The sequence below is a fragment of the Nyctereutes procyonoides genome, unplaced genomic scaffold (genome assembly GCF_905146905.1).
Source record: "Nyctereutes procyonoides isolate TBG_1078 unplaced genomic scaffold, NYPRO_anot_genome, whole genome shotgun sequence".
Taxonomy (NCBI): Eukaryota; Metazoa; Chordata; class Mammalia; order Carnivora; family Canidae; genus Nyctereutes; species Nyctereutes procyonoides.
The window spans coordinates 7,368,060-7,394,738 of record NW_026575021.1 but is presented as its reverse complement, the minus strand read 5'-3'; the positions used below and the strand labels follow the sequence as shown (position 1 = coordinate 7,394,738).

Sequence of the window (26,679 nt, the reverse complement as noted above, 5' to 3'; positions counted from 1 at the left end):
CACTAACAATGAGACAGAAGAAAGAGAAATAAAGGAGTCAATCCCATTTACAATTACACCCAAAACCATAAGATACCTAAAGAATAAACCTAACCAAAGGGGCAAAAGATCTGTACTTAGAAAACTATAGAGGGACGCCTGGGTGGCTCAGTCATTGAGCATCTGCCTTCCACCTGGCATGATCCCGGGGTCCTGGGATCGAGTCCCACACCAGGCTCCACACAGGGGGCCTGTTTCTCCCTCCCTCTGCCTGTGTCTCTGTCTCTCTCTGTGTCTCTCACAAATACATAAAATCTAAAAAAACAAAAATAAACAAAAAAACAAACCAAAATTATAGAACACTCATGAAAGAAACTGAGGAAGACACAAAGAAATGGAAAAACATTCCATGCTCATGGATTAGAAGAATATTGTTAAAATGTCTATGTCTACATAGAGCAATCTCTATACTCAATGCAATCCCTATCAAAATACCATCAGCTTATTTCACAGGGTTGGAACATACAATCCTAAAATTTGTATGAACCAGAAAAGACCCAAATAGCCAAAAGATTGTTGAAAAAGAAAGCCAAAATACCTGGGGTGAATAATGTTGTTTTTTGTTTTTTGTGCTGAAAGAACTTTACTCTGAAATCTTCCATTTAGTTGATTGATGCTGTTATGGAACATGATTTATTTTCATACAGAGGCTTACTACACCAACCTAAGGCATCATGGTAGTATCTTAAACATCTAATTATAAGCTTTAGAGGACAGTTAAAGAGGGTAGGATTTGGGGGGAGAATCAGAGAAGCAAATAAAACATCATTAAAGCAAACTTCTGAAACAAAGAAGGAACAGCATTTGGTAAACAGTCTAGACTCTAATCCTGTTTCTGCCACCAATGGATTGTGGGAATTTGAGTAAATTACTTGGTTTTACTGTGCCTTAGTCTACTCATGGAGGTAATAATAATATGTACTTTCTAGAATTCTGGTGATGAATAATGGAGATAATGTATATAAATTGTTTAGAGTAATGTCAGCCAGGCACAATGAGATGCTAATGTTCCTGCTACTAATAACCATAATGGCAGGTAACATTAAGCACTCACTATGTGCTTTCTAAGAGTTTTTTTTAATGTGTACCTGCCTCCTGCAAACTTACATGACTGGATATCAAAACTAAGAAACAGTGTTATAATATTTTGACATACTATTACAATTTCCAAAGGAATCTACTTCTCTTACTCCAGTTGTAGAACTTATTTCAAAAACAAAGTTTATTAGATGCCATATTATAAACTTGTACTTACTATTATAGATTAAAATATGTAAAACAGGAAGAAGTTTAAGTTTGAGCTAGGATTCCTACTGGATTGGTTATAAAGTCAAGTCTTCAAAAAAAAAAAAAAAAACTTCCAGTATTTTTCAAAACTAAAAAAATGGTTACAAGTCTGCATTTTACCACCTTCTATTAATAATACTATTTACTTGACTAAAAGCAGTAATTATCACCAGAAATATTAAAATCTACTTACAGTGCTCATGACACTTTGCCAAATTTTCTAGGTCATCCACATGATAGTAATCATAGCCTGATGTTCCCAGAACTTCAAATGGCAAATATCCTATTATAGGTGGTGCCCTAAATTACATATAAAACAATCAGTATTAAAACTTTTTCCATAGTAAGAAATTCCTCAACTAGAAATCAGTTTTTGGGGGTTGCCTAGGTGGGTCAGTTGGCTGAGCATAAGACTCTTGGTTTCGGCTCTGGTCACAATCTCAGGGTGGTGGGATGGAGTCCTATGTCATTGGGCTCCACACTTTGTCGGGTGTCTGCTTGATATTCTTTCTCTCCCTCTCCTTCTACACAGACACCTCCCCCTCCTGGTTGTACACATGTGCTCTCTCTCTATCTTAAACAAGTTAAATATCTATCTATCTATCCATATATATATCTATCTTGGGGTGCCTGGGTGGCTCAGTCAGTTAAGCACCTGCCTTTGGCCCAGGTCATGATTCCAGGGTCCGGGGATCAAGCAGGAGTTGGTCTCTCTGCTCAGCAGGGAGTCTGCTTTTCCCTCTCCCTCTGACAGCCCCACCCACTCCTTGTCTTTTCACTCACTCACTCGCTCTCTCTCAAACGAATAAATAATCTTTTAAAAATAAAAACTAAAAAAAATCTTTAAAAAAAGAAATCAGTGTTAGCAGAATCTTTAGTTTTTGAAAAATGGATGATGGATTTGAACATTGGATTAAAAAAAGTTTGTCCTTGAAACCCATTAATTTCAAGTTATATGACTTTTAGCTTTTTATTGAATTTAAAATGAAATTACCTGTGATCTAGAAATAGGAACTTCCATTCTAAACTATGTCTAGATGTAAACTCTTCATTAGGTTCTTCAACAGTGCACATTTCCTACAAGCAAATTAATAATTAAAATTTAGAAGTACTGTTCTGTGCCCTTTGGAAGAATCCTAAATATTGTTAGCTATGAAAGTCATCATTAGATAATTTTCCCCTAAATTATTTTTTAATCACATTTTAAATTTCTAGTATTAAAGACTGTGGTGGGGCGCCTGGGTGGCTCAGTTGGTTAAACATTTGCCTTCTGCAGGGGTCATGATCCCGGGGTCCTGGGATCGAGCCTCGCATCAGACACCCTGCTCAAAGAGGAGTCTGCTTCTCCCTCTGCCTGTCACTCCCCCTGCTTGTGCTCTGTCAAAGAAAAAAAAAAAAAAGAATGTGGCAATAAACAGATGTAGACTTCTGGGGGAGTATTTCTCACTCAACATATTTCTCTATTCACTCACATGCCTTTAAAACCCTAATTTTAAATTCAGATCTCTCTCCTGAACTACAGTTCTGTATTTCTATCTGGATGTCTCCACGCATCACAAACTCAACATGTCCTAAAATGAACTAACTGCCTTACTCCTCATACTCACACAGTTTTGCATCTCATTACTGGAGGCATACCTGTGTTGTGCCATCAGTCTAGAAATCTGATAGTCACAACACACTCTCATTTTCCCCTTTTAAAAATCACCTTAATGGCTCTTACCAATCCCTTTCAATTTTATGTTCTAAATTGAAAAAAAGAAATGTTTGATCCTATCTATTTTCATGGTCTTACTATACTTGCCATCACTTACTTACTATAGACTTGCCATCACTGGCTCATATTATTGCCAATGCTTCTCCCCAGACAAGTCTCCTTGTTTTATAACTCATCTTCTTTTCTGGCCATAATTACCTTCTAATACTCAAGTATGATTATAACTTCTCTGCATAAAAACTTCCATGATATTTCATTTGGTTAGGATAAAGTTTAAAATCTTTATCATGGAGAAACAATAATGAAACACTTTTCATTTCTGGACTCTGCTTGCTTTTCTAATCTCATCTCCTAATATCCCTACCCTCTCCACACACAGTAACCCTAGACCCTAGTCATACTCAGCAATGTATTCAAACCTTCTCTGTGTCCTTGAATGACCTTCTGTAGCACAATGTAGTGAATTAAGAGCTTGGGCTTTGAAAGAATGGGAATTAGAATCAATCTCAGTTCTGCCACTTATCAGCTGCAACTCTGAACAAGTAACATAACTTCCTCAAGCCTCAGTTTCTTTATATATAAAATGAGGACCATACTAGCATCTTACAAAGTTGCTACAAGAGTTAAATAATACACGTGAAGTATGCAGCACTCACCAAATGTTAGCCATTGCTATTAAATCCTAAGAACAGAACAAGCAGAGCAAGACTAGATTAAGATTCTCTGCTATTTCAGCATTCTGTCCTAGAATATGGTATCTCCCTAAATTTAAAACCTTAGTGTGGCTTATTTCAAGCCACTTTCTAGGGATTGAACTCTTTCATTTTCCCACTCATTTAATCATCTACTTCTTGGGTCCCAGGGAATAAAATAAATTTAACTGAATTTTAAAACTGAAAAGGTAAATTATATCCAGTAAAAGGCCACTTACATTTTTCAAAAGAGAATTTCAAAAGCAATCCTTAAAAATTACTTAGATTTTTGGCCTTTCCCCTTTAATGCGGATTGTGAACTATTCAAAAAGTACCCTGAAATTTTGTACAAAAGCAGGATGGTGGTGATATATAACCACTGGTTAACTGCAAGGAGATATATTTTTAAATTAGTTACAATTTAATGAGTGCATTGATAACCCAAAATAAAGATGAAATGAGAGAAGGAGATAAACCATAAGAGATTCTTAACTCTAGGAAACAAACTGAGGGTTGCTGGAGGTGAAGTGAGTGGGGGAATGGGGTAACTGGGTGATGGGCATTAAGGAGGGCACTTGATGTAATGAACCCTGGGTGTTATATTCAAATGATGAATCACTAAACTCTACCTGCAAAACTAATAATACACTGTATGTTCATTAATTTTAAATTAAACAAAAGAAAAAACTTATCATGACCATGTATATTTAAGGAGTCATGATCACTACCACTTCAATGTAAGAAATCTCAGTTATTTTGGAAACAACAAAGATAGTTTTTATATTATGAAGTGGAATCCTCTTCAGAAAACAATCAGAAACATACCTTGATGAACTGAGGTGTAGCTAATCTCACAGTAGCTACAAAACAAACTCTATCATCGTAAGATGGCCTGTGTGTGCGTTGTATAGTTCCTTCAAAACCATTGTGTGCTGAAGTGGATACTAAAACAATAAGAAATAGATATCATCAGTTACTCCAGTAAAATCTAGTTTTTACTGATGTTCAAACATCTGCATCTTTAAAAGCTTAAAAGAAATACCAAGTTAAAATTCACTATATTTTTAACTTACCACTGTTTAAGGATTTAAAATTTCCTATAAATTTCACATATTCATAGGTAGATGGCTCCTTTGGGTCTATTGTTCCTCGAAGCATATGACAACAGAATTCTAATTGATTTTTTGCTGAAATGAGAAAAAATGTGATATATTTGTGACTTATCATGATTATAAGATGATAAAATTTGTGTAAGTTTATAATCACTCTTTTCTCCACCATAAGTCCTCAATGACATTTTATTTAGTACATAAAAGTAGAATATCTTTAGAAGATGATGGAACCTTGTTCTTAATAGAGAAGACAGATTTCCCGATATAAGCAACTGTTTCCCCACTCTTATCTGTCCTTCCTTCTCATTCCTCACTCCTATCAAAGAAAGGTTTTGCTTCCCATTACAAAGCTAATGCTTCTCTCTACCTTGAATAGTCTTTCCTACCTTCTCTAGGACACCACTGTCATTCATTCCTTTAGCATCCTTATCTTCTCTTCTTTGGCTCCTTACTTTCACTTTTAAATTTGTCCAGGTCTTTCCATCTTGAACAAAGCGTTTTTCATGCTATTCTTTTTAGATCATAGATCTTCCTTTTTATTATGTGCTCTAGTTTCCATGTGCTCTAGTTTTCCTCATGAAATTTGGTTTAAGTCCTTACACCTCTGAAGAAATTGCTCTTCTGAAGATCACCAACATTTATATTGTTAACTTCAATGATCTTTCCTCATTGTTTCTAAAATTGTTGATTTCAATGATCTTTCCTTGTTTCTACCTCTTTTAAAACTCATTAGGTCTTCATCCCCGTAACACGAAACTTACCTTCCTACAATAACTGCATCTATAAACCCTCTGTCAATCTATTTTCAAACTATGGGCATTCACAAAAGTTCTATTTATTTTTATCTTTCACTATCTCTTATAAACTTATTGGCTTTGGTAAAATTTATTGTCTCCTAAATCTCTCTTCCTAATTCTAACACTTTATGTAAGACCAAGTCTCGTATCACTATTGCTTTAGGACATTTCTACTTGACTGCCCCACCAAGTAGATTAAACTCAAAATATCTGGAAGTTAATTTATTCCTCTTTCTTCTAAACCAGCTGCTCCCCTTTGTCCTATGTATGTTATCTTCCCAGTTAGAAACCCTATCAATTTGGTCTCTTCTCCACCTATCCCATGTCCCCAAACTAATTTGTCACCAGGACCTGCTATTTATTTCAACAATGAAGCTCTCATTAGTCATTTTTTTCCAATATCCAGTACCACCAATTTAGTAGACAAATTACTCTGCATCCAGGTAACTACAGAATGTATTCTTTAAGCTTCTACACCCTTGCCATTCAAATTCAATCTTGCCTACTACTCTTAAGACTAATATTACCTTCATCATCATTCTAGCATTCAAGGACTAGTAATGCCTATTTCTGCTCACAGCACTTAATTCATACCCTTCTGTCATTACCATGAATGGTTTTCTTATCAAACTCAACAGATTCAAAATCTAACTATTTTCTTCCTAAAACCTTCCCCACTGATGATCCCTAGCCACGTGGTTACCTGTGTCTAATAACAAGTCCTCTTGAGTTTATCTACTCAACACTCATATAGGCTTTCCTTTCCACTCTTACTTCTATTGCTGTTTTTTTTTTTTAAAGATTTTATTTATTTATTCATGAGAGAGATAGAGGCACAGACACAGGCAGAGGGACAAGTAAGGTCCCTTTGGGGAGCCTGACATGGGACTCGATCCCAGGTCTCCGGGATTATGCCCTGGGCCAAAGGTGGCGCTAAACCACTGAGTCATCCGGGCTGCCCTCTTTTGCTATTCTTACCTCCAGTCTGGTACTTTCAAAATTTTCCTCCTGAGATATATATTTTCAGACCACTTTTTTACAAATCCCCTTTCACTGGCTCCTCGCTATATAAAAAGTAAAAATCAAATTCCTTAGGACGGACTATTAATATTAAGCTTTATTTCCTTCTCTGAACACAAATCATACCACTTGTACCCCACCTTCATTATGGCCCAAACGAACAGCTTACAGAATCCTGAATTTTCTAATCAATTTCCCATTTTATATCACATTTCTCCTCTGGCATGAATACTTTTTTTTGTATATCAATTGTTTAACTAGAGAATCAGGAAGTCATTTAATTAAAGCTTTTCTCTATCAAAAAGTACTGTTGGAAGCAGAAATCTAAGCACTATCTTTCTGCCAAAGGCTTGCTTGCATTCAGTTCTCTAGCCAATTCTGCCCTTAGGAAGGTCTCTAAAGTAGACCTTTTCTCCTCTGTCCACCTACTGCTAGGTCCCAGAGTTCCAGCTTTCTTCTCTCTTTGCTCTATATATTTACTTCAAGCAATGCCATGAAGTCAAACACTATTTATACACCTATAACTGGCTTCTATAGCTGGCCTCTATAGTGATTAAACACTAAACTGTTTTATAACAATTTCAGATAAACAAGGTGTAATTTAGTGAAGAAAATGAGATATTCTGATCAAATCAGTCAAATGAATCTACAAGAGGTGTTTGATTATACCACAGTATTTTGTACTTCTTAAAGGTAAGAACTATTTTTCACATTCTTGGCAATTTTATGATACAGCACAAGTTCCAGGCACGTTAAATACATTCAATAAATGATAACTTAATTCTGTTTAGTTAATAAAGCAATTTCCCTTACTTAATATTCTGAAACAGGGAAGTTATTTTTTCCACAGTTTTGATGTTCAACTGATTAGTGATGAAAATGAGAATATTTTAATTTTTTTCTCATTACATACAAAAATATTTTTTAAAATTTATTGCCAAGTTCTATTTTTGTGTAAAGTATACTTTTATAGTTAAACTACTGTAACAAAAAAGATGAGATTTCAGTATACCCGGAAAGAGATTTCAGATTTTTAATATAGTCATAATTCTAATATATATATATATATATATATATATATATATTAATACTTAAAAAGGATCTAATGTGGTATATGGAATAATGCTATGTGTTAATTTGGTTAGACATGTCTGTGTTAGTTAAAACTTACAAAAGTAAAGGAAAATGCAAACAAAAGCATTTAACTTTTTGCTTGATAGCTACTACTTACATTTTAAATATTCAGGGGTTAAGGAATCACTTTCCAGCAGATGAGTAGAGAGCATTTTATAAACTTCTGAATGTTCCCCTTCTGGGATAAAATTAAATATGCTTTGATCCACAAGATCAGACTGAAAAAGAAATTTTTAAAAAATAAAATAATTTTAGTGATTCAAGGTATATTTATTTTAAAAGTGTATCATCATTTTTTAAATATCACATGAACATATGGCTAACTTTCAAATATCCATAAAAAGTGACAATGCCAAGTTATAGAGCACAACTCAAAAAACAATAGAAGGTGGAATGAAGGTTAACATGACCTCCATGCCTGATACTAGTGTCATCAGATCTATGATCAATATGACTTTGAAAATCTGATAAATTATTTCCAAAGATGAGTTTCACCAAATTTAATATATAACAGGATTCAGAAAGTTTATTAGAAAAAATCTTTGGCTATAAGAAACAGCCTTATTACCATATGTCTAAACCTCTCCTAAATTATGGTGGTGTACACTATACAAAGTACCAAAGCACTAGCCACTGCCTAAGTGAAGAGGAGGTTTGATTCTGGTGTTTGTTATTTCAACTGTCTAGTATGTCATTTCTTTTTCACCTCACTTTTTCCAGTCATATATCCTGTATCTTGTTGTCAAAAGTCCTGTTTTTAGATAACAAAAAAGGCAAGTAGTATGCTAAGCATTACAATTCTTGCTAAAAATATGGCTTTAACCATGATTTAGTAACCAACAATGATGTGCCATGGCTGTGGAATCAAAAATGATTAAGATAGTTCCTATACCTAAAAAAAAACTGACAAAGGGCTCCTGGGTAACTCAGTTGGTTAAGTGTCTACCTTCGGCTCAGGTCATGATCCCAAGGTCCTGGGATCCAGCCCTATATCAGGCTCCCTGCTTAGCAGGGAGTTTGCTTCTCCCTCTCCCTTTGCCCTTTCCCCCTGACTCATGCACACACCTACATTCCCTCTCTCTCACATAAATATATAAAAATAATAATAATAAAAAAACACCATTGACAAAACTTCAGTGACTTCACACCTCCTATCAAAGCTAGTCCACTCAGTTTTTCTACATTTTCAAACTGCCTCATGGAATCCTGGGAAGAGTGAAGTGGTATCTTAAGAACTATGGAGGAAGGGGTGAAGGGCAAGGGAAATGAGAGGACTTGTGTAGGTTGGGCTAAGGGTCTATCCACTTACATTCAACCAAAGCACTTCCACTGTTTCTATTTTAAACCCTATAAAGATTTTGTTAAAAACAAAAGTAAAAAAAAAAAAAAAAAAAAAACAGAACAAAACCCTCAAACGACAATAAGAAACAAACATGGGGGTTAGTGGGAAGTAAGGAAGGGGTGTTTTATTACTCTCCATACAAGCCATACATTCATATTCTTTTTCTTGTCTTTTCTCTAGCCCTCAACATTCACCCCATGAAGTAGAATATCCCTCCCCCATCTTTCAACAGGTTTGTACCCTCTCAAAGATCAGCTCAAACTATTTCCTTCAAAAAACCATTCTCTTCTTGCCATTTGCAATGATGTGGATGGAACTAGAGAGTATTATGCTAATTGAAATAAGTCAGAGAAAGACAAATACTATACGATTTCACTCATATGTGGAATTTAAGAAACAAAACAGATGGACATAGGGGAAGGGAAGGAAAAATAAAGATGAAAATTGAAAAGAAGGCAAACCATTAGAGATGCTGAACTTTAGGAAACAGTTGCTGGAGGGGAGGTAGGTGGGGGATGGGGTAACTGGGTGATGGGCTTTAAGTAGAGTACTTGATGTAATGAGCATTGGGTGTTAAATTCAACTGATGAATCACTAAATTCTACCTCTGAAACTGATTTTTTTAAAAAATCATTCTCTTAACACCAAAATCTTGAAAAAAAAAAAAAAAGGGGCCTTATCTCTTACACCTTCATCTTCTGCCCTTCAAATTAAGGCACATTAGCACTATGCTCTGCATATAACAGTTATTAGTACAGTAAAATATTTTGGTTTAAGGAATTATTTGATAAAGGCTTTGGAATAACCATATCAAAAATATATCTGTATTTTGAGATTTTTCTGAAAGTCTGAAAACCCTTAGTTAATAATACTAAAAATTCAAGCATGATTAAGAACAAAAGCTAGAAAATTGCTTTTTATTGACAAAATATCAGTAATACGAGCATTGATACTAATATAAAAAATTAACAGAAAAATAAGACACCAGGGATCCCTGGGTGGCGCAGCGGTTTGGCGCCTGCCTTTGGCCCAGGGCGTGATCCTGGAGACCCGGGATCGAATCCCACGTCAGGCTCGCGGTGCATGGAGCCTGCTTCTCCCTCTGCCTGTGTCTCTGCCTCTCTCTCTCTCTCTCTCTCTCTTTCTCTCTCTCTCTCTCTGTGACTATCATAAATAAATAAAAATTAATAAAAAAAATTAAAAAAAAATAAGACACCAATTTGAAAAACTGAAACTTTCATTTTGGAAAATAATCATTTTGGAAAGGATTATAGTTTTCTACTATTATTTATTCTTATCTACAATTTTTTTCTACTATTTCAGTAAATTATGATTAGAGCCACATTACCCCTGCTTCTCCATCTATAAACTTATAGGAAGTTTCATATTCACAGAGAAAATATGAATGACTAATATACAGTGGTACGGACACAAGCAATGCTTCCTCACCATTTTGCTTCCTCTGATACTTAATAATATGAAATGTCGAGTCAGCAGGCAACTAATTAATGTGTCAAACTTTTCCTTGAACCACTACATTTAAAATCTCTAAATGAAGCTGATCATACTTGATGCTGGCAAACCATCCACTTAGTTCTCAAACACAATTCAAAGGAAAGAAAATAAAATGGTAGCTATCTGGATCCTTCTATCTCTCTTAATCATTTTCATGAAGAAATATAAACCCTACTGATTATAATGTGACATAAATCAACAGCCTATTTCTTTTCTTTTTCTTAAACTAGAAGTTTGTGCCTCTTAATCTCCTTCTCCTATTTCATCCATTCTCCCCTTCCACCATCTCCTTGGAGGTTGCTAGTTTGTTCTGTGTATTTAACAGTCTGTTAAGTTTTTAAAATTCATTTATTTTTCAGATTCCACATATAAGTGAAACTATTTGGTATTTATCTGACTTATTTCGCTTAGTATAATACCCTCTAGATACATTTATGTTTTTGCAAATGGCAAGATTTCATTCTTTTTTATGGCTGAGTAGTATTCCATCGTGTGTGTGTGTGTGTGTGTGTGTGTGTGTGTGTGTGTGTGTGTCTCACACTTTCTTTATCCATTTATCTATTGATGAACACTTGGGATGCTTCCATAGCTTGGCTATTATAAATAATGCTGCAATAAACACAGGGGAACCTATATCTTTCTGAATTAATGTTTGTGTTTTCTTTGGGTAAATAACCAAGAGTGGAATTACTGGATCATACAGGCCTTTCTGTTCTTTTCTACAGTAGGTCAATGTGACCATTTAGTAGAAACTATTCACTATTACCAATTTCTTTCTCTTTCAAGTAGACAACCAACAGATAATTGCTTTAGTCTGGAAATATAAACACAAGTTGCTTACAAGGGACTAAAAGCTCCTCTTTAAAAAAAATGGCAAGTGTGTTGGATACGACAACTGTGTTCCTTAGGTACAGGTATAAGGAACAACAATTCTAGCCCTATCAAGTAAGTTCTCAAAATCACTATATAACTATTCAAAAAAATTCTAAATTGTATTTTTGCATACTGTTTATACCAAAGTCTGTACTGATTTTATTAAAAAAAATACTTGTGTTTATATTTCCAAACTAACACCTTAAGGACAGCAGAAAAGGACAGGAAAAGTATCTTAAAAGCAGCACTTTTACTCCTGGACTCTGTAACATGGTTAATCATCCCCGCTGATATTACATGTGATTACAAGTTTAATATGTTCTCTCTTAGGAACATATTTAAACAAGTGTGAGGAAATTAATCTTCACTTGTAAAGTGTTACCAATTTTAAGTTCCCAGTAAAGAGACCTGACTTTTTGTGTTGGCACTTTCACTAAATTCTTACATAATTAAGCCCAGTTTCTCTGGGTACGTTCTGCTGATAACATAAAGGGAGGGGAGACTGGGCTAAGGAGGTCTAAAATCCCTTCTGACACTAAGGTTGTATGATCCTATGACTTTGTCACAGAATGTCAGACTAAGAGGGGGAAAAAACCCAGTAAAATTCCTTCTGATTGTTAGCCATAACTAGGTTAAAATGTGCCTAAATTAATTTCATTAAGTATGAAGTTAAGAAAAATATTTTTTGCAGGACCTAAAGTATCAGTTTTATAATTTTATAGTCAGAATTAGAATTTAAAAATTTTAAGTAATATTGATCACTAAGATGGCAAATTTTAATTTCTCAACAGAATTAAATTATAAACAGTAAAGCCTAACTTGGGGATTTGCTAATGTTTCTTTCTTATCAGGCAACAGCAAAAATTCTATTTTAGAGAAAAAGGTTGCATATTAAAACTAAAAGAAATTATTTAAAACTATTTGTTAATATTTAATGACAACTAAAACTAGGAAAGCACATATTGTTTTCTCTTATTATGCTTAATCCTAAATAAGTATTTCATTTTCTCAAAAGATACTTGTGACAGTAATGTCAGTGATATGAGGGAAAGTATCCACAGTAACTGGAGAACAGCACCGTTTTAATAAAGGCTACTATTAAAGAAGAAGGAAATGAAATGGGTCTACTGGATCAGCAACAATCTCCTCTGACCAAAAATTCACCTGCCAGTCTATAAGCTTTGGCTGACACAAACAACTAAAAATATCCAGAATATATGAGTAACAGAGGAAATTGGGTATGAGGCATATGGGAACTCTCTGTACTATATTCTTCATTTTTCTGTAAATCTAAAAACAGTTCTAAAATTAAAAGTTAAAAAAACAACAACAAAATAAAACAAGAGAGAATGTGAAGGCAAAAAGGGTTTTCATTGATGGGGAAAACATTAATGACCAGACACTTCAATCTCAACTAGCCCTGCTGGAGAATCTGGCCTTTTTAAATGTGGAGTCTGTTCTTTTGATAACCTACGAGGTAGAGAATAATCACTGGGAGGAAGATACTGCTCTTCATCTCTTGAAAGAGACCTTTACAGAAGTTTACTTTGTACTGTTAGAAATCTTCAAGAGATGGGCAATTTAAGAGTAATTTATAAGTAATTTCAAGTTCTATCTTAGATAAAAACAATTACATTTTATTTTTTTAAACAATTACATTTCAAATAAAAGCTTCAAATTTATAAAAACAGAATTGTAGCACAGCACCTAATATAGAGTGTGACACAGAGGAGATGTTCAATAAATAAATCCTTGATAAAATAGCAGACATCAAAATATAACTCAGGTATTCACCATCCTAATCAAAATTATACAATATGATTCTTTTCTAATTCTGTACTCTTTCAGTCATATTGAATACAAATTGAATATGGCCATTATTAAATTCTCAATTCAAGCACAGAGCACAAAAATTCTGTAACTCTTAGTGTGTTATTCTAAGTTATTCTTTTGAGAAATTTGAGTTCCTCTAGTGGGAATAAATACCTCTAGAAAATTAGTTATTCTCAAGATATTTCCAGTGGTTTAGCAACACTGTCACCAGGCTGATTAAAAAGGAAACACGCCATGCTGATCAAAAAGGAAAACGATGAAAACAGCATTAGAATAAGGAGGGCAGAGGTTAGAATATAGTGGCATGGTTAGAGCTCTCATCCCCAGTCTAACCACTGTTCAACACTTCTCGAGGTCCTCTTCCTTGTGCTTTAGAACATTTAAAACAGGCATTAAGTAAGAAAGACATTACAAGATACTTACTGGTAAATGTTCAAGTAATGAAGTTATACTCTCAGACACATATATTATGCTTCCATCTGTCATGATTGCTAAAAAAAAACCATCAAGAGCCTGAAATTAAACATAATGGTCAGTTAAGTGAAAAGAAAAAAAATATTTCACAGGATAGAAAAAAAATCCAATTAAAAGACAAAGGACTTAATGTGCAATTTCCAGAGTACTGCCAAATGCTAGCTTTTCCCTTTACAATACCTTATTACATATTTTTATGCATTTTTAAATGTTTCTGGAAAAAATCATCATACTATGGTCATATATGGGAGAACTGGCTTCTAAAACATAGATACTTAATGTTCTACCATTATTATATGTATATTATATGAAAATTGCCTTATCTGAAGATACTGGAATCTGAAGCACACATGATCAATGATAGATCTTTGACACACAAAAGAACACATTACCATCTTTTGGATATGTTAATAAAAAGATGTTTGATTGAAGCTTAAGGAGATATACTAGGGATATAGTAAAAGGGAAATTAAGCTGAAAAAGTAGGCTAAGGTCAGATCATGAAAGGCCTTGAATACCAGGTCAAAGACATAAGGATTTTGTTCAAAAGTAGTCTAAGAAGCAGTATGTACCTGGATTTAGAGGAAACAATTAAGATAGGAAAATCTCAGTGGCTTTTGGAAGAATCAGATAAGTTTAAGTTCATGAAAATCTGAATGACATTAGTAGCAGTAAGAACAGAGAAGGACTTGGGCAAGCATTGAGAAATAGGAAGTTAGAGTTCAGGAGAGAAGGTGGTACAGGGGATACAATACTTAATAATAAAGCAATACTGTACTTTATGTTTTATAAAGTATTTTCACTTGAAAATCCCAGACACAGCTGAAGAAATGCAATCTGCAAAAGACAGAAACATGCCAAAGACAAATCCTTAGGGTAATTATCTATGCACAGGGATGAGGAGGAGGACAAGTGCCAAAGAAAATGACAGAGAACAGAGAAGATACTGTCGTCAAGGAAGAGGAAATGACAAGGTGAGTGAGCAGGAAGAGGGATAGTTCACTGTAAAATGAGAGCCAATATGATAAGGACTAAGAAAATGAGAAATGAATTTTGGTGACTTTCAAAAGTTGTGTTGGTAGTAAGGTGAAACAGACTATAAGGAGTTTAGAGACAAGTGGATAATCAGATCATTATAAACTACTCCTTTATGAACTTTAGAGGGAAGAAAGGAGAAAGGACAAATTCTGAGGGGACCAAGTACCAAGGAAAGTAACTGAAGTATATACACAGGCTCAAGGAGAGGAAGATCCAGTGAAAAATACTGAAGATATACAGTAGAAAAGATATACCGTAAGAGGAGTTCCTCTTTGCTTATCAGAACAGTTACCATGGGACACGTGGGTGACTCAGAGGTTGAGAGTCTGCCTTTGGCCCCGGGTGATCCTGGGATCCCGATCAATTCCCACATCAGGCTCCCCGCAGGGAGTCTGCTTCTGTCTCTGCCTGTGTCTCTGCCTCTTTCCCCCTGTCTCTCATGAATAAATAAAATCTTAAAAAAAAAAAAAAGAAAAAGTTACCATGATAAATTCAAATTTCTTTGTAATTATAGGGCTCTCTCAAAAGATAGCAATTGCTCATAAGAACCATATATATCTTCTTCAATACTGTATCTGTAAGCACCTACCAGATGTGTGGGACACAGTGGATAAAAAAATACCTATAGTATAAATGTATGGACCTGGGAGTTAGACCAATCTCCCTCTACTTCTAAGTAACTGTTGAAGAATTGCTGACTCTATGGAAAAAGGCACCCTCCACTTCCCCTTACCTTCTATCTGGGTTTCAGAAAGAACTTATTTTGATAGATGTTTATCTTCTAGAATGGCTCAGAAAAACCCATTCTTGGCCAAGGGTGTGTGCATGTGTGTGTGCATGTGTGTGTGAAAGAGAGAGAGAGAGAGAGAGAGAGAAACAGCTGGTAATTTAAGAAATTTCAAGGGGTGCCTGGGTAGCTCAGTCTTGATGTCAGTTCAGGTCATGATCTCTGGGATGGGAGATTGAGCCCTGCATCAAGCTCTGCACTCAGTGGGGAGTCTGTATGAGGTTCTCTCTCTTCCTCTTGCCCCCACCCCATGCACGTGTGCTGGTTTTCTCTCTCTAAAGTAAATAATCTTAAAAAAAAAAAAAGAAAATTAATGAAATTATTTTTACAAAAACTCCTTACAATAATGCCAGTATTATTATTTCATAATGAATGGAGTCAAAACGTATTAAGAACATGCTTCATGTGAAGCTAGCTTGTGCTATCTTTGAAAGTAAATTAGTATTTACTATGGTGATCTGTATTTGCTCTTGGGATATTTGCTAGAAATTGATACGCCTCTCTTCTGTGAAGAGAATGAACTGAAATCAGAACTCTTAATGAAATAAGCCGATTGCTAGAATCAGAGCCTGCCCTTTCATCTTCAACACAGGCAAAGCCTAGGCAGAGAAAAGCCTGAGCCAACATATCACAAAAAGTCTTAACACAAGAAGGACCCAGGGCCCAGACTTCTTGTGAGTGGAGGGATGCAATTCTGAGCACAATGGATGAGTACAGCAAAAGCTAAAGGGGTCTTGAAGAGGGCCTTAAGGAGGAAGATTAGAGAGATAGAACAGAAAGTAAGGCAGGGAAGGACATCCTACTCCCAAGACGGAAGCTGGTGAAACTTAGTCCTTTCCCCAGTACTAGATGATGTAATGGAAAGAGTTCATTAGTTAAAACTGTCTTCAAAGATGATGACAGAGTAGGAGGACCCTAGGCTCAACCTTGTCCCACAAATACAATTAGTTAACTATCAAATCATCCTAAGTACCCCAGAAATTCATCTAAAGACTGGCACAGCAAACTCCATAACTAAACGTAGAGAAGACACCATCATGAAGAAGGTAGGAAGTGCTGAGGGGCAGTGAAAAAGATGGGCTACTGCAGTAGGGAGAGAGCCCCAGTAGCAGAGACTGGCAAAAGACAGACCAGCACACAGGTGAGTGCATGGGAAAAATAAATTCCCATAGCAACTGGCTTAGAAAGTGAGAGGGGCCAAATTTCATGAGTTCTGGCAACCAGCAGGGCTTAACACCTGATTAGTAGCAGGTTTGGCTCAGGGAGAGTCTTAGGACATTGGGGAAAAAGGCAGGGCACACAGCCTGTGGACACATAGTGTGGAAACAGTGACCTGATGAGCACCTGGGGCACACAGTGAGGAGATTATTTGTTCATTTTAGAGTGTGTCTCAGAGAGCATTCACAGAAAGACCCCACCAGGTTCAAAGGACTGGCAGGCACCATCTTCCTCTCCCACCCCTCAGTCTAAGCACACAGCCACCTGTGGGAATCAGTGCAGCCCAACACTCGCTACCTAACTTGCTTACACCAAACCCCACCTTCCTGTGCTCCAGAAAAACTGCTTTTCCCAGACATGCCTGCATCAGTCCCAGTGTGATGGCCCCCCTCCCACAGAAAACCAGCCCAAACTCTTGTCCACACCACATCTCCCTATCCAGGAGTCTTGCAGGGCCTCAGTTCCACTGGTGGTAGTAACAGATTTCATTTCACAACAGGTAAAGAAAATCTCTGCAGACAACTGGCCTGAAGGATAAAGCAGCCAGGACACAACAGCAGAGCATACAAAGCACACATTGGAGATACTCCTTGAAGGGCCAGCCTCTGGGGAAGAGGTGTTACTACCCAGCAGGGCACGACAAGACCTCTTCTTCATAAGGCCATTACCCTCAAGAACAGGAGACAAAGTTGACTTTCCTAACACAGAGAAGCAGGCAGAGATTTATACAAAATAAGAAGGCAGAGGAATTTTTCCCAAATGAAAGAAAAGGACAAGGCCACAGCCAGAGATCTAAGTAAAACTGATATAAGTAACATGACTGATAGAAAATTTAAAGTTATGATCCTAAATATATTCACCAGACTTTAGAAAAGAGTGGAAGACATCAGCGAGACCCTCAACACAGAGATAAGAAATAACAGAGCAGAGATAAAGAGCTCAATAAATGAAGCGAGAAATACACCTGGTGCAATGAACAGCAGGACTGCAGAAGCAGAGGAATAAACGAAGGACCTAGAATACAGAGTAATGGAAAGTAATCAAGCTGAACAAAAGAGAGAAAAAAGAATTACATAAAATGAAAATAGACTTATGGAATTCAGTGACTCCATCAAACACAGTAACATTTGTATTATAGGAGTCCCAGAAGAGGAGAAAGGGGGCAGAAAATTTATTTGAAGAGATAATAGCTGAAAATTTCCCAAATCTGGGGAAGAAAACAGATATCCAGATCCAAGAAGCACAGAGAATCCTCAACAAAATCAACAAAAGCAGATCCACACCAAAGCATACTGTAATTAAAATGGCAAAATATAGTGATAAAGAAAAAATTTTAAAGCAGCAAGATAAAAGTTTTTTGTTTTTTTTTTACATTCAAAGGAAGCCCCCTAAAGCCAGCAAAGTATTTTTCAACAGAAACTTTCCAAGCCAGAAGGGAGTGGGCATGATATATTCAAAGTAATGAATGGGAAAAATCTGCAGCCAAGAATACTCTATTCAACATGGCTAGAGAACAGAACAGAAGAAGAGATAAAGAGTTTCCCGGGGGGGGGGGGGGGGGAAACAGTTTTCCCAGACAAAAACTAAAGGAGTTCATGACCAGTAAACCAGCCTTGCGAGAAATATTAAAGGGAAAACTGAGTGGAAAAGAAAGACCAAAAGTGACAAGTGAAGGTAGGAAACTCAGTAAAAATGAATATTTCTATAAAATATCAGTCAAGGAACTCACACAATAAAAGGATGTAAAATATGATACCATATACCTAGAACATGGGGAGGAGAGGTATAAAGAATTGGTTCAAACTTAAACAACCATCAACTTAATATAAACTGCTACATGCAGATGTTATATACAAACCTAATGACAACCACAGATCAAAAGCCACTAATAAATATGCATAGAATAAAGAGAAATACAACCAAATATATCACTAGAGAAAACCAGCAAACTATCAGAGAGAAAGGATCGGAGAAAATCTTCAGAAACAATCACTAAACAGGTAATAAAATGGCAACGAATACATATCTATTGATAATTACTTTGAAAGTTAATGGACTAAAGGATCCAATCAGAAGATTTTAGACCTGAAGACACCTGTAGATTTAAAGTGAGGGGATGGAGAAATACTTATCAAGCAAATGGATGTCAAGAAAGAGGCAAACCAAGAAACAGACTCTTAACTATAAAGAACAAACTGACAGTTATTGGAGGGGAAGGTACTAAACACATAACGGGCATTAAGGAGGGCACTCACTGTCATGACTACTGGGTGTTGTATGTAGGTTATGAGTTACTAAAATCTAAGATTGAAACTAACTATATGTTAACTAGCAGGAATTTAAATAAAAATTTGGAAAAAAAAATAGAAAGCCAGAAGAGCAATACTATTCTAAGACAAATTAGACTTTAAAACAAAGAGTGGACCACTTGGCTGGCTGAGTCAGTGGAGCATGTGACTCTTGATCTTGGAGTTGTGAGTTTGAGCCCCATGCTGGATGTAGAGAATATTTAAAAATAAAATCTTTATTTTTTTAAACAAGAACATTTATTTTCCTGGAACAACAGGCAAAGAAAGACACTATATAATAAAAAAGGGGACAATCCAACAAAAAGATGTAACAATTGTGAGTATTTATGCACTCAAATACATAAAACAATAACAAACATAAAGGGGCGCCTGGGTGACTCAGGAGGTTAAGTGTCCAACTTGATTTCAGCTCAGGTCTCGATCTCAGGGTCATGAGTTGAAGCACCACGTTGGGCTCCACGCTGGGCATGGAGCCTACTTTAAAAAAAAACAAATATAAAGGAACTAATCGATAATAATACAATAATAGTAGGGGACTTAACACCCCACTTACATTGATACACAGATCATTTAAACAAAATATCAACAAGGAAACGATGGCTATGAATGAGCACTGGGTGAGATGGATTTTATAGACATATTTGGAACATTCCATCCTAAAACAGAATTACACATTCTTTTTATATGCACACAGAACATTTTCCAGAACAGATCACATATTAAGTCAAAAACAATACTCAACAAATTAAAAAAGACTGAAGTCATGCCATGCATTTTTTTTTTTTACCACAACTCTATGAAACTAGAAGTCAACCACAAGAAAAAAAACTGGAAAGACCACAAACACACAGAGGTTAAATAACATGCTATTAAACAATGAATGGGTCAATTAGGAAATAAGAGAAATTTAAAAAGACATGAAAACAAATGAAAATGAAATCCTTCAGGACATGGCAAAAGCAGTTCTAAGGGGGAAGTTTTATAGCAATATAGGCCTACCTCAAGAAGAAAAATCTCATAAACAAAGTAAACTTACACCTAAAGGAGCTAGAAAAAGAATAAAACTGAAAACCAGCAGAAAGAAGGAAATAATAAAGATAAGAACAAAAATAAATGATACAGAAACTAAAAAAACAAAAGTGCAGATCAATGAAATCAGTGCTGGTTCTTTGAAAACAGTCAAACTGATAAACCTCTAGCTAACTTATTAAGAAAAAAGAGAAGCACCCAAATAAATAAAATCACAAATGAGAGAAGAGAAATAAATACTACAGAAATACAATTGCAACAGATCATAAAAAAAACTATATGCCAACAAATTGGACAACACAGAAGAAATGGATAAATTCCTGAAACACATAACCTACCAAAACTGAAACAGGAAAATAGAAAATTTGAACAGACCAATAACCAACAAAGAAATAAAATCAGTAATCAAAAAACTCCCAACAAACAGAAGCACAGACCTAGATGGGCTTCATAGGCAAATTCTACCAAATATTTAAAGAAGGGTTAATACCTATTCTTGTCAAACTATCCCAAAAAATAGAAGAGGAAGGAAACCTTCCAAATACATTCTGTGAAGCCAGCATTTACCCTGATATGAAAACCAACTAAAAAACTACAAGAAAAAAAAAAAAGGAAAGAAAAGAAAAGAACTACAGAAGACTATCTCTGATGAACATAGATGCAAAAATCTTCAACAAAATATTAGCAAAGCAAATCCAACAACACATTTTAAAAAGCATTCATCACAATCAAGTGGAATTTATTTCTAGGGTGCAAGGGTGGTTCAGTATTCACAAATCAGTGTGACACAACGAGTCAATAAGACAAAGGATAAAACCCATATGATCATCTCAATAGATGCAGAAAAAGCATTTGACAAAGTACAACATCCATTCATGAAATCTCAATAAAGTGGGTTTAGAAGTAATATACCTTAACCTAATAAAGACCTTATATGAAAAACACACAGCTAACATCATACTTAATGGTGAAAAACTAAGAGCTTTTCCCCTAAGATCAGGAACAAGACTCTCCACTCTCACCACTTTTATTCAGCATAGTACTGGAAGTCCTAGCCATAGCAATGAGCCAAGAAAAAGAAATAAAAGGCATTCAATTTGGCAAAGAAGAAGTTAAACTTTGACTATTTTCAGTTGACATGATACTATATATAGAAAACCCAAAAGACTTATCCTTAATGAGGAAAAACAGAGTTTTTCCCCTAAGGTCAGGAACAACACAAGGCTACTTACTCTCACCACTTTTATTCAACATAGTACTGGAAGTCCTAGCCACAGCAATCAGACAACAAAAAGAAATATAATGCATTCAAATCTGTAAGGAAGAAGTAAAGCTTTCATTATTTGCATAGGACATGATACTGTAGACAGAAAACCCAAAAGGCTCCACCAACATTTTGCTAGACCTGATACACAAGTTCAGTAAAGTCACAAGATACAGAATCAATCTACAGAAATCTGTTGCATTTCTAGATATCAATAATGAATGGGCAGAATGAGAAATTAAGAAAACAATCTCGTTTAAAATTGCACCAAAAATAGTAAGATACCTAGGAATAAAGCTAACCAAGAGATGAAAGACCTATGTTCTGAAAACTATAAGACATTTATGAAAGAAATGGAAAATGACACAAAGAAATGGAAAGACATGCCATAATCATGGATTAGAAGAGTAAATATTGTTTAAAATGTCCATACTACCCAAAGCAGTCTACACATTTAATACAATCCCTATCAAAATACCAAGAACATTTTTTTTTACAGAACTAGAACAAACAATCCTAAAGTTTGTATGGAACAAAAGACCTTGTATAACCAAAGTAATCCTGAAAAAGAAAAGCAAAGCTGGAGGCATCACAATTCTGGACTTCAAGTTATATTACAAACCTGTAGTAATCAAAACAGTATGGTAATGGCACAAAAACAGACATACAGATTAACAGAACAGAAAACCCTAAAATAAACCAAAATTATATTGTCAATTTTCGTCAAAGCCAGAAAGAATATCCAATGGGAAACAGTCTCTTCAACAGATGCTGTTGGAAAAACTGGACAACATGCAAAAGAATGAAACTGGACCAGTATGTTATACCATATACAAAAATAAATTAGAAATAGATTAAAGATTAAATATGAGACCTTCTAAAAATCTTAGAAGAGAGCATAGGTATTTAACTTCTCTGACATCAGCCATAGCAATTTTTTCTAGATAGGTCCCCTGAGGCAAGAGAAACAAAAGCAAAAATAATCAACAAAACTATTAAAAGGAAACTGATGGAATGAGAGAAGATATTTACAATGATGTATCTGATAAAGGGTTAGCACCCAAAATACATAAAAAACTTATAAAACCAAATAATCCAATTAAACAATGGGCAGAAGACAAGAACAGACATTTCTCCAAAGACATACAGATGACCAATAGACACATGAAAAGATGCTCATCATCACTTACCATCAGGGAAATGCAAATCAATACTAGAATGAGCTATCACCTCACACCTGTCAGAACGGCTAAAACCAACAACACAAGAAACAACTGGTGATGGTGAGGATGTGGAGAAAAAAAGAAACTTCCTGCACTGTTGGTGGGAATGCACTGTGGAAAACAGTATCAGAGTTCCTCAGAAAGTTAAAAATAGAACTACCCCATGATCCAGCGATCACACTACTGGTTATCTATCCACAAAATTCAAAAACCCTAATTCAAAGGGCTATGTGTGCCCTGATGTTTATAGCAGCATTATTTACAACAGCCAAGATAGGGAAGTAGGCCAAGTGTCTATCGACTGATGAATGGGTACGGTGTGGTGTGTGTGTGTGTGTGTGTGTGTGTGTGTGTGTGTGTGTATATATGCCTATACATAGGCATATACATAGGCATACACATATATATCATGAAATATTATTCAGCCATAAAAAATGAATTTTTGCCATTTGCAACAACATGGATAAAGCTAGAGAGTATAATGCTAAGTGAAATAAGTCAGTCAGAGAAAGATAAATACCAAATGACTTCACTGATATGTGGAATTTAAGAAACAAATGAGCAAAGGGAAAAAAGAGAGACAAACCAAGAAACAGAGTCTTAATTGTTGAAACCTGATGGTTACCAGAGGAGAAGTGGGTAAGGGGATGGGTTAAACAGGTGACAAAGACTAAGGAGTGCACTTTTAATGAGCACCAGGTAATGTACAGAATTGCTGAATCACTATATTGTACACCTATGACTAATATAACACTATATGTTAACTGGAATTAAAATGAAAACTTAAAAAAAAAAAAACTCCGTGCCTTCCTATTTGACATCTACTTGGCCCACAATAAAAGAACTGTGTAAATCCTTATTATTTATTCAATGTTTGATCTGGGGAAGACTGGAAGTTCTAGGGAAGAGGACAGTACTTCCTTGTGCATTTGTATCTAAGATGTGGCTGACAGGGCACTAGCCCTTCCCTTGTAAATTACTGGAGAGAATGGCCAGCTGCCAAGGGGAATGAGCTTCAGACACGGAGATTACTTCACATAGACAGGACTTTCTGGAAAGATCTGATCAAGCTAAATTGTCCTGAATTCCTTGACTACCCTCAAACCAACTTCCTCCCTCCCAAGGATAAAAAGGAATATTCCAAAGGCAACAAAGATAAAAGGGAGAGGGACAGGTAGCAATGGAGAATAGGTGAGAAACAGTCAACACATAAGTTATGTTTCCCAGTTCTTTCATTAATTAGCTACCTGACCTTGGACAAATTACAACTTCTCTGGGCCTCATAAATAAAATGAGCTGAATGATTTAATCTCTTCTACTAGCAATTCTAATATTCCAAGATAATGCCTATATTTAAAATTCTGCTGAAAATGATATCAAGACTGCTGATCTATAATCTGATCAACACAAATAGCCAACTGTAACACAAGCAGGTTAGTTGGACCACGGTTGTAATATATGTACACATTTATACATATTCTCCTAGTATCTTGTACATGTCTTGGCATAGTAATGTTGGGATATATATATGCTACATATACAGCAGTTAATAAATAGTAGGCATATAGTATATAGTTAATATGCAGAATATATAGTTAATACTAAAAAGCAAAAATGTCTTTAACACATTAATAAATAAACAAATGTAACACTTTTTAGGAATGTAATCTAAAAAGCTGTGAGTATAATAAGACAATTTATATTTTCAAATTTTTAATATGTTGAAGTTTTCTCGGTTGCATATTACAATGTTATAATCTCTAGATTTATTTATTTTTGATAATTATCTACATAGGTACTACATGTGTCTTGGCAAATAAAAAAAACCTGACCAGTGTAAAGAAAATTTAAAGACAGTGCCTCACTGTTTAGCCTATTAGTGAATTTATCTTAAGGTATTAAGAAATATATTATATATAAGTTTATGAATTTATAAGAAATTTTTCATACCAATAAAGAAGAATGGGTATTTTATGATTAACAGAGAAGATCTTATTAAATCACTGCACTGAGTTTATAAAATAAAAATTAAGAAGCAATTAAATGAGCTATTTCCTTTCTCTGTTTAAACATTAGTTTAGGGCAGCCCCAGTGGCGCAGAAGTTTAGCGCCACCTTCAGCTTGGGGTGTGATCCTGGAGACCGGGGATCGAGTCCCACGTCAGGCTCCCTGCATGGAGCCTGCTTCTCCCTCTGCCTGTGTTTCTGCCTCCCTCTCTCTCTCTCTGTGTCTGTCATGAATAAATAAATAAAATCTTTAAAAAAATAAACATTAGTTCGTGTGCATGTACTCTTCATAAGCATGTTACTTATATCTAACACAGTAATTTTGGACAATGTTAATGAGTTTAGTGATGAGTAAATGATCAGAAGGCTATTACAGACCACTTTTTTATGAACTTTAGAAGTAATAAAATATTTTTGTTATAGCAGAACACTTACCTTTTAGAGGAAAAAAAAATCTTAATATTAGAAACTATTATTTGGTTTATAAATTAAGTGTCCACTAATTTAAAGAGCTAATTGCTGGTTTTTAAGCTAAAAGGTCTGTTCTTTGGCTAGCTTTCACTGAAAAGAAGTTTCAGTGTGCACAGAGGCTCAGGCCATGAAGATCAGAGGCTGCAGTGAATCCTAGCTGAGCTACTTACTGAGCTACTGAGCTACTTACTAACTCTTGTTACTTTGGGTAACATAATCCCTTTGCTCATCGATTTCCAAATGAGGAAAGTAAGAAAGAATACTAACAGACTATTTAGATTATTGTGAATATTCATTGAGTTAATATGTGAAAAGTGCTCAGGTATTTTCAGATGTTAAGCACAGCTACAAGTATATATACAGTCCAACAAATTTTCAGATAGTAACATTTCTGCTGAATATATATTAATTAATCTGGTAATTAACTGTTCCATCTAAAGTATAAACAGAAAAATAACATTAATTTGCAAGATACTTGATGTTGCTTCATACTTTAGTGAATATGGTCATTACACATACATACATGACATAGATAAATGCTTAAGGTCTAAAATAATATATCTAAACAAGGGATCCCCGGGTGGCTCAGCAGTTGAGTGACTCCCTTTGGCCCAGGGCATGATCCTTGAGGTCCAGGATCGAGTCCCACATTGGACTCCCTGTTTGGAGCCTGCTTCTCTCTCTGCTTATGTCTCTGCCCCTCATTGTGTCTCTTATAAATAAATAAAATCTTAAAATTATATATATAATATATATATATATAAACAAACAGGGTAAGAGATGTAAATTATTTGACAACCTCTACATCCCTACCTTGATTGCTTTCCTCAACTCTACGTCTAGTTTGCTTATTTTTCTTGTCCTTAACGGTTATTGCCAAAGTATACCACCTGTCCTATCTTAAGTTTCCATGGAAATTTGATACCGAACTCTATGTATTTTCTGTGCAAAGATGACATCTATATAGAAATCGTTTCCTATATAGAAAACAATTAAAAAGTATAAAAGTAAAATTGATAGATAGGATTCAAAACTTTTTGTGGATTTTATAATTGACTTATGAGGTATTAAGGGTTTTCAATTATAAGCAAATATGTTCTGGTTTTCAAAAATAATTTTTTTACAGAACATTTACTTATTTCCTTTTAAACATTTCTACTTGAATTAAGAAGGGTTGCCTTTTAATGTATATTGCAATGTTTTAATATTTTCAAAATACTCCATTTATTATTTTATATTATATTTAGGTGAACTTCAATTTGTTAAAAAAGATCCTTAGTCCAGTAGTATACATTTCATAATAATATTTAAAGATTTTATTTTTAAGTAATCTTTACACCTAACATGGGGCTTGAACTCATGACTCTGAGATCAGAGTCACATGCTTTACTGAGCCAGCCAGGCACCCCTCATAAGTAATATTTAACATGCGATGAATAAAATACATTATTTGTCATTTGAATGTTGTTAGTGTGGCCTCAGGTAAAGAACTTGATAGC

The 26,679-nt window shown here is 35.1% G+C and overlaps 1 protein-coding gene across 9 annotated transcripts in view; it reads right to left on the bottom strand.

Moving 5' to 3' along the window:
* CLOCK (clock circadian regulator) overlaps positions 1 to 26,679 on the bottom strand; it is a 134,716-nt gene that overhangs the window by 36,524 nt on the left and 71,513 nt on the right. For 8 of the 9 annotated variants that reach the window (XM_055340836.1, XM_055340869.1, XM_055340852.1 and 5 more), the window contains 6 exons: positions 13,785 to 13,874; positions 7,896 to 8,016; positions 4,809 to 4,922; positions 4,561 to 4,679; positions 2,321 to 2,403; positions 1,520 to 1,626 (listed from right to left, as the gene is read on the bottom strand). In XM_055340836.1, coding sequence (XP_055196811.1) covers positions 1,520 to 1,626; positions 2,321 to 2,403; positions 4,561 to 4,679; positions 4,809 to 4,922; positions 7,896 to 8,016; positions 13,785 to 13,874 — 634 coding nt within the window. Of the gene's footprint in view, positions 1 to 1,519; positions 1,627 to 2,320; positions 2,404 to 4,560; positions 4,680 to 4,808; positions 4,923 to 7,895; positions 8,017 to 13,784; positions 13,875 to 19,544; positions 19,665 to 26,679 lie in introns of all 9 variants that reach the window. The other variant, XM_055340898.1, reaches the window with a different exon arrangement.